This window comes from Tuber melanosporum, assembly GCF_000151645.1.
Source record: "Tuber melanosporum whole genome shotgun sequence assembly, scaffold_206, strain Mel28".
In the NCBI taxonomy this organism is placed as follows: Eukaryota; Fungi; Ascomycota; class Pezizomycetes; order Pezizales; family Tuberaceae; genus Tuber; species Tuber melanosporum.
Window position 1 is genome coordinate 72,053 of NW_003298871.1, and position 11,185 is coordinate 83,237.

The 11,185-nt window shown below is 49.2% G+C and overlaps 3 protein-coding genes; 2 read left to right on the plus strand and 1 right to left on the minus strand.

Moving 5' to 3' along the window:
* Positions 1 to 586: 586 nt before the first annotated feature.
* On the plus strand, positions 587 to 3,576 carry GSTUM_00000633001 (uncharacterized protein). XM_052355749.1 has 2 exons: positions 587 to 1,000; positions 1,074 to 3,576. The coding sequence occupies exon 2, from the start codon at positions 2,242 to 2,244 to the stop codon at positions 2,428 to 2,430; it is 189 nt and encodes a 62-aa protein (XP_052211718.1). The 5' UTR covers positions 587 to 1,000; positions 1,074 to 2,241; the 3' UTR covers positions 2,431 to 3,576.
* A 66-nt stretch (positions 3,577 to 3,642) lies between these two features.
* On the minus strand, positions 3,643 to 4,533 carry GSTUM_00000634001 (uncharacterized protein). XM_002837888.2 has 1 exon: positions 3,643 to 4,533. The coding sequence occupies exon 1, from the start codon at positions 4,274 to 4,276 to the stop codon at positions 3,932 to 3,934; it is 345 nt and encodes a 114-aa protein (XP_002837934.1). The 5' UTR covers positions 4,277 to 4,533; the 3' UTR covers positions 3,643 to 3,931.
* Positions 4,534 to 7,818: 3,285 nt separating this feature from the next.
* GSTUM_00000635001 (uncharacterized protein) lies at positions 7,819 to 10,201 on the plus strand. XM_002837889.2 has 9 exons: positions 7,819 to 8,367; positions 8,453 to 8,481; positions 8,542 to 8,594; positions 8,663 to 8,715; positions 8,786 to 8,931; positions 9,000 to 9,056; positions 9,137 to 9,197; positions 9,266 to 9,765; positions 9,821 to 10,201. Exons 1-9 carry the CDS (start codon positions 8,287 to 8,289, stop codon positions 9,864 to 9,866), a joined length of 1,026 nt encoding a protein of 341 aa, XP_002837935.1. The 5' UTR covers positions 7,819 to 8,286; the 3' UTR covers positions 9,867 to 10,201.
* The last annotated feature ends 984 nt before the right edge of the window (positions 10,202 to 11,185 follow it).

Genomic DNA, 11,185 nt, shown 5'->3' on the forward strand with positions numbered 1-11,185 from the left:
ATTGCGATAGCGAGACCATGGATAAAAAAGAGCGGATCAGGTCAAGTAAATTGGAATTCAAGAGACTCGATGAACTGTATGTCTGAATTTGGTGTAGAGTTGACATTAAGAGCTGTTATGGATTGCTAATTCTACGCCAAACCAGATACAATAAAACAACACATGATTTTTATTTCGCGGAATCCTCGCCATCACCCGCAGGCAAGGAGGATAAGTGGGAGGAGTTCTTATTCGTAATCAGACGAAGATTTGGTTTGCAAATCCCTGGGAAAATCCGTTTGACTGTGGTGGAGAAATTAATTGGCGGAACCATGGAGATATTATGGATGTGTATTTGCCCCCCGCTGTACTGGCGATGTGACGTTCAACTCTGGCACTGAAATATAGGGTATGCACTCCTCCCCCCCGTTGGATCTAAGAAAAAAGTGTAATTGTTGTCACCCCTTGCCCTACTATTATGTAGTGCGCCATATTACTCGAGTGTGGTGCGTGCAGTACTGTAGGGTAGTCTCATGTGCTACGTTTAACTGGCCAGAATGAATCCTCGTCCACGTAAGTACTGCTTGCCTGCTGACCGCTCCTTGTACAAGGTGATATCTTGATTTTTGTGCCCCCCCCCGGCCACGCACCAGCCTGTGCTCCCTTCTTCAACCACTCGTTTCCATCTCACCTTACCCTCCCACCATTTCTCATTCCACATCCTACTCATCATCGTCACAGCATCACCATCGCCACCATCATCACATCCCCCTCCTTTTTACGCCTTCTGCTTTCCTTGGTTTTACTAGTGAGTCGGAGATAAATAGAGGTCAACCACTCAGAATTTATCTCAATAGCCTCCTATTCGCTGGGCCCGCTCCCCTGTACTTACCGCTCCTTCTGCTGTGCACTCTGAGAGTTCCAGGAGGCCGTCCCCTAACCGGCTTCGATCCCTGGGTATGGAAGGGGTGGGAGATATGGCATTGAATCATGCGTGGAGAGGGGTCGCCGGCCGGGAATGGTCAGCTGCCTGAGCGTACCTTCACTCCGGGAATACCTTCTGTGTGCCCTTCGAGCCATCTGACCCTCTCTAGGTTTGATTCGACAAAGACCCGACGGAGGGTCCACCATAGGACATATCCCAAAGCATTTTTTTCCTTGCTCACTTTTAGCCCCTAGCTCTATGTATTGTCCCTGGTGCACAGGACGAGCACCCACTAAACAGCCCTCCCTCCGCTGTTTTCCTGGCCAATGCACTTACCGAATCACGATACAATCCAGAGGATAAGGGGGACAAACCACCAGCTAGCTTTGACATTGATGGGGACACTTTCGATCTGTTTGGGCCCTATCTACCCCCGATGGATAGTCCCCCTCCAGGTGTCCATATCGATGTGACTGGTTATAATGCTAACGGGGCTGAAGAGTTTTCCTGGGGCTTTCTTTTCCTGTTGACGTGTCCCGTGTGCTAACGATAAGGCAGGGGCAGCCAGACGGTATCCCAGACGGATGGCACCAAGAATCGTTTTCTTCAGTTCGATACGATAGGATTCTGGCTCAAAACCGTGGGATGTATTGAAGAAAGCGGTAACATGAAGGGGGGTTCGGCGAGGGTGGCGACGATTGGGAATTCTTTGTGGATGATTTGTGGTTGAGGCACGTTGGTATAGGTACAGGTGATTGGGGGATTTACTGACAAGGGATGGGTAACAAAACAGCGCCCCAGATTTCTAATAATGAGGAAGAGCTTTCAGCGGAGAAGTCGGCGACTTGTCAGACGGCTGATGCCCCTGCGAGACCCCCTATGAAATTTTGGGACAACCTGCGGGAATAAAATATTCTATTGTTTAGGTGACGGTTTGTGGTAGGATCGATATATGCTAAGCCTACGATATCTCATCACACCCAGCCCGCGTCGAATTGAAAAGCCTATTATCATGGCCCGTCACTCGCTCTTAGTCACTAGCTCTTCGGAAGAAAAAAAAAAACAAGAGAAGCTATGTGATATGAGTTTGGCTGCCGGGTAATACCCGTATATGGAAAGCAGGCTGAATCGGGAAACGAATTTGTGCCCACCTCCCCGTGGGCTGTTTGTCGCTGGACAATGAGCTAGATACTGGTATTATCATCGACTAGGATGTCGTTGAGTTATTGGTGTGTTGCGGGGGCATCCGGAAATTTTTAGGTCTAAAAAACGCCAAGATTTCTGGGATACTTTTGGAACGCGCCGGTATACGGATTGTATCGGGACTTTTGCATAGCATGATGAAACCGGGCCCGAGGGGACTTGGAAATATTGACCAGGGTCGCGCTAGCCATCCGGCAGGATATCAGTTGGGGGTTACTGGTTCTGGAGATGAATGCCAATCATCTGCGCTTTATTTATTTATGGCTCGAGTGGGTACGTGGTTATACATATCAACTGCAGGAAAGATTTCGGGGCCGAGGTGAAGTGGGCGCAGAAGCGAGTGAGGCAGGGCCTCGCTTCAGATGGGTAGGGATAAGGTATGGGTAGTCGGAGGGGGCCGAGTCACGGGCGGTTTGGTATATCCGTATTATATTGAGCATGATAATATGGATAGTAGACTATAATATTGTGCAACAGCTCCGCGCCCCTCGGGACTGGTATCTGAGGGGTTGGAAGGCAGAAAAAAGAAGGAGGATTTGGATTTGGACGATGGAATGAAGCTTGAGCGCTGACTCTTTCCCTCTTCTGGTGGAGGAAAATTCTGTTGCTTGGCTGCGAAGGCCGGGGGAGGGGGGTCTTGTTGATCCCTGTGCATGCCAATGCAATCCTGCTGCGGTGATCTACCGTATTGACTGACTGATTTTCAGTTGATTGATTGAATTGATTGAGTGTCGTTGTTTCCTCGCCATCTAGTTACCATAGCGCGAACACTCGCAAAGGCCGCGAGCTGAGATGCGCGTTAACTTATAACTTGGACCACTTCTCAAACGGTCGCGCATGTCCTCTAGAATTGAGCAAGTTCTCTAGAATTGAGCAAGTCCGGACCGTAAGGTATTACTCTAGCAGGGCGAGACATCAATAGCCTACATACATACGCACATACACCTAGTCTAGTCAAGTAAAATTTCGGGCAATTAACCGGACTGGAGATTAGATATATGCTATTAAATGCATGTGGTTTGAGTGTGAGTTCGAGATGATTATGTACGCTTTGTCTGGTTGCGAGTGGGTGAGTGGTCGGGTTTCAATTTTGATTTTGATTTTATCTCGATTTTGGGGAGGGAAGGCGACATAACATAAATTTAGTCACGGTCTACCGGTAGCCGGTCGGTCCGGTCGTGGTGGGTGGTATAGTTCAAGCAGAAGGTTTTATAATACAATAATGGGTATCATATTAAAGCGTGTAGTGCATGGTACATACTCCCGCGGCGGAGTTGAGGTTGGAGACCTTAGGTGGCAATTCCCATAGAAAGTGTCCAACATCAACTCGGCCGCGGGAGTACATCCCCGAGTACAGTAGGTAGACTAGCTATTATATCTAACTTTGACGCATCATACTGTACCGGGATGATATGCGGTATTATGTACTCGCACAGTGCGGTAGAGACAAACTTCGCAACCACGGAAAATATATGCCGTAAGCAACAGTGCTTTACAGTGTCGTATGATGTTCCGTGAATTCCGTTTGTCTTTATTTTTATGTTTCTCCTCCTCCTCCTAAGAAAGGAAAGAGAAAAAGAAAAAAAAAAGACGGTTGTTTCCCTCACGAACCCAATCAATCTCTAGCTCGAACCAGCAGCAGCAACTACCCTACCGATGTGGACGAAAATTCTTGGGGTGCATGTGAATTGAGCTGTGACCGAAAAATTGCGATAATTCAGACAACAACCCAGTTCGAGACGAAACCCCTCGTAAAAAAAAAAAAAAAAGTTGAGAAGAAGGCCGTTTTTTCTTTCTTTCCTCTCCTTCTTCCTAGATTGTCCCTCACCCAATCGCCAGGTTGTTAATCGGTAGACTAAAAATTGGCTGCTGTCGCGGCGTCATTAGTTCTAGCATAGGGGAGGGGTGCACGGACCGGATTTTGGTCGGTGTTATCGAATGATCTCTGACACTTGCGATAGCGCGACGCTTGGACGGAGGGAGGAAGGAAGGAAGGAGGGAGGGAGGGAGGGAGGGAAGGATGGAAGGATGGAAGGGAAAAGGGTGGAGGAAAAAGAGAGCTGGCTCGGCCAGGGATTTGATGGGATTGTTGGTACTGTAGTGGGAGTGGCAGGCGTGGCGTGGGGAAGGTTGTGCTTTGTCATGCTGGACTGGGTTTCCAGGATGCATAAATTACCCCCCCCCCTCACCTGTAACTTAAACCGTGTACGGTACGATACGGTACGGTCGCCCGGTGCGAAAGTGTTTTTCCGGTTGTGAGCACATCTGCTATTGTTTATGACGGTGGGAAGGTACTCGAGTATAATAAGTTAGATCTCGATGTGTATGGGGGGGAAACTGTTGAGTGAGGGGTTTGGGTGGGGGTGATTGATTATGGTGATTTGTAGAGATGGAAGTCAACCTGTCAAGCACGTGTTTTATATATCATACTGCGCATCTCACATTCCCCCCCGCCCCCGATTGACTACTCGTAGAAGGAGACTACAAGTACAGTACAGTACCGGAGCTGTTCATGGGTCATCACTCCGCTTCCCCACTGCCTCTTACTCGACTCTTACTCCGGAGCATGCTCGTCCGTCGCCAGCCGTGACCACCCTGTCCTACTGGACCGAAATACCCTCCGTCCTCCCTCCCGAACTACCTACCCTAAACGCACAAGATCGATCTCGGACCGCACCGCCTTTTCTCCCTTCCTCTCCCCCCCCGATTAGAAGGAGTGGGCGTGGCGAATGGGAAAGCCCGCGCTGTTCCCCGTGCCACATGCCCCACTTTCACCACCACAACCACAGCCCCACACACACTCCGCGTGCGGTTGAGCGGCTGGGACTGGTGACAGGTATGTTGTACAGTACGAGTACAGTGTCGATGCCACCCAACAACGAGTAAATTACTTACCTACTTATATGCAGTGACTGATGTGTGTGGATATCACAATGTGCGTTTTGATTGATTGTCGAATCGTGGATTGCCCACAGCACGAGGAGTGAGGAGGGAAGATGGGTTCGTGGGTACAGGGTTGTAGGCGCTCTAAGCGCACGGGGGACGCATGCATGATAGGTACTCGGGTGCTGCATACTTACGATCAAGCAGCGCTTGTGAACACGACTGCTATTGCATGACGTTAAGATCTAAGTAAATGAGCTAGATTTTGGCGGTATGCAATAGCGGTCGTGTTACTAAATTATGAGTAGAACTCTGATGCTGGTGGGTGTGGGGGGAAACAGAAGTTTGCGTGCGTGGAGATCGGGATGATTTGCGACGAGGAGTGGGAGGGAGGATAGGGGATCGGCAGGTGGAGTTTTTTCTTCTCCTTTTCTTTTTTTTTCTTCTTTTCCGTTTCTTTTTCCTTCCTTTCTTTTTCCTTTTCTCCCTCGCAGGGGATGTAGTGTACTCGAGCAAAGTAGGTGTAGCCGATCATTATTGTGAGAATGCTAGGTTTGTTTGTCGGCAGTTACTGTGTAGCGATGTAGGCTAGTACTCGAGTAGTGGTGATGGCCCCGATGGATGGATGCACTGATTGGGCGAAGTATGCAACTGTAAACTCACTGCGAGTTTTTCTGTGGGGGGAAGGTTCGCATCGTAGGAGTGCTGTGGTGTGCGGTCACATGTTCGCCGTGTGCGGGCGGGGCATCGTGGCTAACTTACTGTACTCGGGTGTGTCGATAAGATGGCTGCAAAACTAAAGACTAGAGAGTTTGGCAGACAGGAACAACTGGGGGGGGGGGCAGCCGTGATATTGGGCAACAATGACTTGGTAATGATAAGTACGGCAGTCGGAACAAGAGCCTACACTTACAAAAGATACTTCCAACCCTTTCAGTCTCACGGAACAATATGGGTGAAACTTCAAGGCAGCTAAGTCCTGGTTTCTAATGTCTGTGTCGTTTTTCATTTCAGACAATTGTGATTGCCCGATCCCTTTGACCACTGTTTCACCATGGCTAGTTTCCGATTTTTATGGACACACCCGAGTACTTATGCATGTACTTGTACTCGAGCACTGTACGGTACAGTTGCTGGCACAGTATTCGAAGGGAGGCTACTCATAGTTAGTTGATCGTACAGTTGGGTGAAGGTGCTCTAATTGCTGTTTTAGTATTTGCACTTTTTGCACTTTTTTTTCCTTCTTCTCCTCTGCGCTTCCCGCTCTCGTCTGTGGGGGCTTGTTAAGGCGGGGTTTCCCGAACAGGGCTTATTTGGGCGATAGCCGTACTGGTACCCAGTGGTACAGTGCTCGGGTATAGTACCGGTATAGTTTGGTGCACTGTGTACTGTACTCGTACGATACTGGAAGGGTCCGGACTGGACTCAATACATAGGATTGGCCTCGGAGTTGATGATACGGTACTGTACTCGTAGTAGGTATTCTGCGGTTGGCACATCCTTCGGCGGTAGTAATAGTTTCCTCGCAGAATTCCCATTGCCACTCCGCAGGTGGTTGTGTGTTGACACCGCACCTTCTTTTGTAGGGCATCGGTACCCTACATGTACCCACGTTGTACCGGTAATGTATCACACATCACAGCGCCGGCGTGTTGAGCCGGTCGTGGTTCTTCCCGGACAATCGCCTGCTTGGGAGGAAGCATCGGATACGTATCCAGATGAGGGTCGTTCAGTCTTTGGCGGGTGCGTGCGGGGTTGATATCCACTTCCCATACGGGGAGGTAGTGTGGGGTTCGTCGTGAGGCTTAAAGTAATCGAGCGTCATACTCCGCTAGGTGGTTGCAAGTATCGTTGTGGGGGGGATTTCGTTAAGATGATAAGATCAGCCAAAGGACATCGCTTCTCCGCCAACCACAACTGTCGAATTCGGGTGAGGTCCTGTGATACCCTTCACCCTTCCCCGCTCCTGTGGGAAGTTCTTACCATAGGACACTTTAAGAAGTGGAACAATTGAACCTCGCGCGACAAGACGTTGGAGTTGCCTCTCCTAGTAAGGTCTGTTGTATTTTTTCTTTTTATGTATTTGTCTCAGTGGTGGTCTGAAAGCGAGTCTTTTTTTCGCCATGGTTCCCCCCTTTGCCGGTATCTAGAGAGGGGAATTCTAGATGTCTTAGCCTAGGGTTCAATTACCTGTATTCTCACTCTCACTCACGATATTTTCTTTTTAAGGTGAAGCGTATTTGCGGACGGACCTGCGATGACGGACATGTTTCCCTTTGGCACTCGCTTCGACTTTTCTTATTCTTGGTATGGCGTCCCAGTTTAGGGCGGACTAACGGGGTAACCTTGGCAGATGGCAGATGGGCTGAATTCTATTGGTACGATACCCTGGACCCTCACCATCTCTGCCAGCCCTGTAATCTCCAGATCCAAAAGATAGAAGCTCCTAGAGGGGTTATGATAGCCTTCTCTTGATATGGTGTAGGATCAGGCCACTGGATGTTTTGGATCCTATCGACCCGTTTTCGCAGTTCTGCTAACCGGTTGAATCAAGCCTATCGTGAAATGGCACAACTGACTTCCCGTGATACAGCGTGATACGGGTAGTCTGGTACCGGTACCGGTGCTCGAGTAGTGGATTTTGAGCCTTTCCACGCTTTCTAGCCAAGGGGCCATGCGCCTCTAAGACATACTAGTACCCTCGCACCCCACCCCGTGAATTCCAGAGGGGTAATTGTTTAAAGCCACGACCTTCGGGGGTGTCTTGACAGAAATTTCGCCATGATGAGTTGCACACGCTTGCGGTGATGGTGGTGGGAAGTCGGTGGGTAGATAGTTTGGTAGGTGTGCGGGTCCATGGTTTGGTTGATTGATATGGCGTGAGATCTGTGCTGTACCCGGGATTACGTTTCGTTCCGCTATCTTTCCTTTTTCCTCTCTCCTGGAAGTCCTTAGTACTTGAGTATCATAGAGGGGGAGGGAGATTGTACTTTTTTTCTGATACCGGTACTGCACTGCGCTGCATCAGGACCCCTCCGCTTTTATTCCCGTGGCGAGATCGCGGGATGTGGGTGACGGACTGTCGTTCGTTGCACCACTCACTTCCCCATTGCACAAGCTTTTCTTATTGCAAATACACTTAAGGATATAAAGATCCCACCGCTGAGCACGGATACCTATCCCTTCATGTTTTGAGTTGCACGGTTCAGGGGCTACCGTACCACACAGCCATCCATCCCTCCTTCTCCCTCTCCCTCTCCCACGGGCGAACACGAACACAACAACCTCACAGCATCATGTCCCAAGGCGAAGAGAGTGCAGTTGCGCCCGTAGAGTACCCCGAACTTAGCCCTCTCGAAGCGGGCAGTTCTCAAGATGTGTGTTTTTGACCTTTTCCTTCTTCCCTTCCTTCATTCCTTTCCTGGATCTCCCGCTCTCCCTCTTCCTACTGACTCAGGGTAGGACTCTGATGGGTACTTTAGTAACGACGTGTGAGCATTCCCATTTTCTATCCCTTAGAGAGGGGCTGAGGCTGACAACATCACCCCCAGGAGCGAAACTACATCCCTAAATTCTAGCATCCTGGACTACGAGTACGAGAATGGTTCGTTTGTTTGTTTCATCCTTTATTTGTGCACGTTTGTCTCATGGGTGGGGTTTGTTTGTTTGTAGGGAGACGGTATCATCGGTATCGACAGGGCTCCTATCTCATGCCAAACGACGAGGTTGGTCTCCCACCCACTCCTACCATAAATCAAGGTCTAGTTTTGCTAACCTGGCCTTCCGGTTTTACAGACGGAGCAAGACCGCCTGGACATGATGCATCATATATACCTCATGATGCTGGATGGGAAACTGCATTTAGCCCCTATCGGCGATAATCCGCAGAAGATATTGGATATTGGTACTGGGACGGGAATTTGGGCTATCGACATGGCAAAGTGAGTTGGCTTCTTTTGCCCGACGGGTGATGGGTGATCATGAGGGTTGCTGACTTGGTCATTCTTAGTGAATATCCTTCCGCGGAGGTCATTGGCACGGACCTTAGCCCTATCCAACCGCAATGGTTTGTTTCCCGGTGAAGAGAGAACAAGCTCTAAAAACGTAGGCGAAAAAGAGAGTTACTGAATAGCGTGGCTATTCCAGGGTCCCACCGAACTGCCGCTTTGAAGTCGACGATGCGGGAAGTCCCTGGACATTCTCGCCGGTTTCTTCCCCCTCCCTTCCCAAACCTGACCTAGCAAAGCCAATCCCACGCCTAACTTTGAAATCTAGGACTCCTTCGACTTCATCCACTCCCGCCACCTCTCAGGTGCGCTAACGGACTGGCCGGAATACATCGGCCAAGTTTACAGAACCCTCAAACCTGGCGCCTGGATGCAACTCAGCGAGTACGCGACTGACGTGACGAGCGACGACAACAGTTACCCAAAAGAATGCTCGATCAGGACCTATTTACACCTTATGAACTCGGCGGCCACCAAAATCGGACGAGTGATGAATGTGGCGCACACCTTAAAGGGAGTTGCGGAGGAGGTCGGGTTCACAAATGTTTCCCAGAGGATGTTGAAGTTGCCATGGGCACCCTGGCCGTCGGATCCGAAGATGAAGGAGTTGGGGAGGTTTGCGCTGTTAAATTGCGAGACGAGCTTTGAGGCTTTTGGGTTGGCGCTGCTGACCAGGGTTATTGGGATGAGCGCTGATGAGGCACTCCAACTTTGTCAGGATGCGAGGAAGGAACTGAGGAATAAGAAGATACATATTTACAATTTGCAGTATGTGCTCTTTTTCTCTATGGATTTTTCGGTTAGGGCTAATAATAGTTGGTAGCTATATTATTGTCGCGCAGAAACCGCTGGAGAAGGGGGGTGATTAATTTCTAGCTGGGATTTGTGAATGTTGACATGAAGTTTTTTTTTTTTCAGACCTTTTTCTTCTGCTTGTTTGATGGTAATAATGGGTGGTTGCATTGCATGTTGTAGTGCTTCTGGGTTGGAATGGGAATGGATGGAATGGTGTCGGTCTTGGTTGGATGATAACAGCTCCTCTGGGATATTAGTCTGCTGGCTATCACAATTACTTTTACACTGTGTCGCACTGCTAAAACCACTCGCTCATGAAGTGGAGTGTTTCGAATGGAGTGTTTGCTTTTTGTCATGATATTTCTTCAGATTAGCTAACCTAAAACTAATTGTAACTGTCCCGCGCACCATCCGGCACACCATCCAATTCACGGTTTAGTTCACCCGAGTGACGCCCTGTGACCGGCTCCAATCACTGTAGCAAGCAACAGAAATACCGGTGGTGCAGCTAACATTCCTGTACGAGTAGAGTATCTCCCGTCCATTGGTCCCAAATGCACCAGCCCGGACTACAAGTACAAGTGCATTCCGATCCAACACGTTAAGACCGTACGCGCGGCACCGTTAATTTCAATCCAGCAACTGCACAAATCACCATTCCTCCATACACCGGGAGTCACATATCACCGCTTATGCGCGCGTTCGCAACGGTTTTAGCGGGACCACGGCCAAGAGTACTCGTACAAGTGAGCGGAGTGGCGCGAGGAGCACTTGGAGAACAAGGCGTTAGCGGTCCAGGTTACGCCTAAGTTTGTTGGTATCATACTCCGATTTGCTTGGCGGTGCCGCGAGAATCGCTGCTGACGGGGATCAAGGTTGTAGGATTGTGACCGGCGTATGCGGGGGCTCGAGCGGTCGAGGTCGACAGTACGAGTACAGTCGTGTCTGAAAAGTCTACGTACTCACGGCAACGGCACTACCACTACAAATAATGATATTGACCACAACAAAAAAAAAAGATATGAGTACAATTTTAAAATAGATAATAGTAGAAATAGAAAAAAACAGTTTCCCAATGCTACCATTTTGTATGGCTTCCATCTGCATCTAATACAGCCTGAAGTAATCTCAGGCATCCTCTGAATCCATCCATGAAATGTCCTCTGGGGAATGAGGTCCCACTCTTCCTTTGCTGCCAGAAATAATTCAGCAGCACTATGGGGCCTTCTCTCAACCTTGGAGAATTGCTTTCTGAGTGCTCTTTTGAGAATTGCCTAGGCATTCTCAATAGGATTGAGATCTGGTGAGTTGGGAGGCCAAGCCAATCTTTGATATCCACAGTCCTCTTGCAATTTTGTTTTCTCCTCCATTATGCCATGATGTATTATCAGCA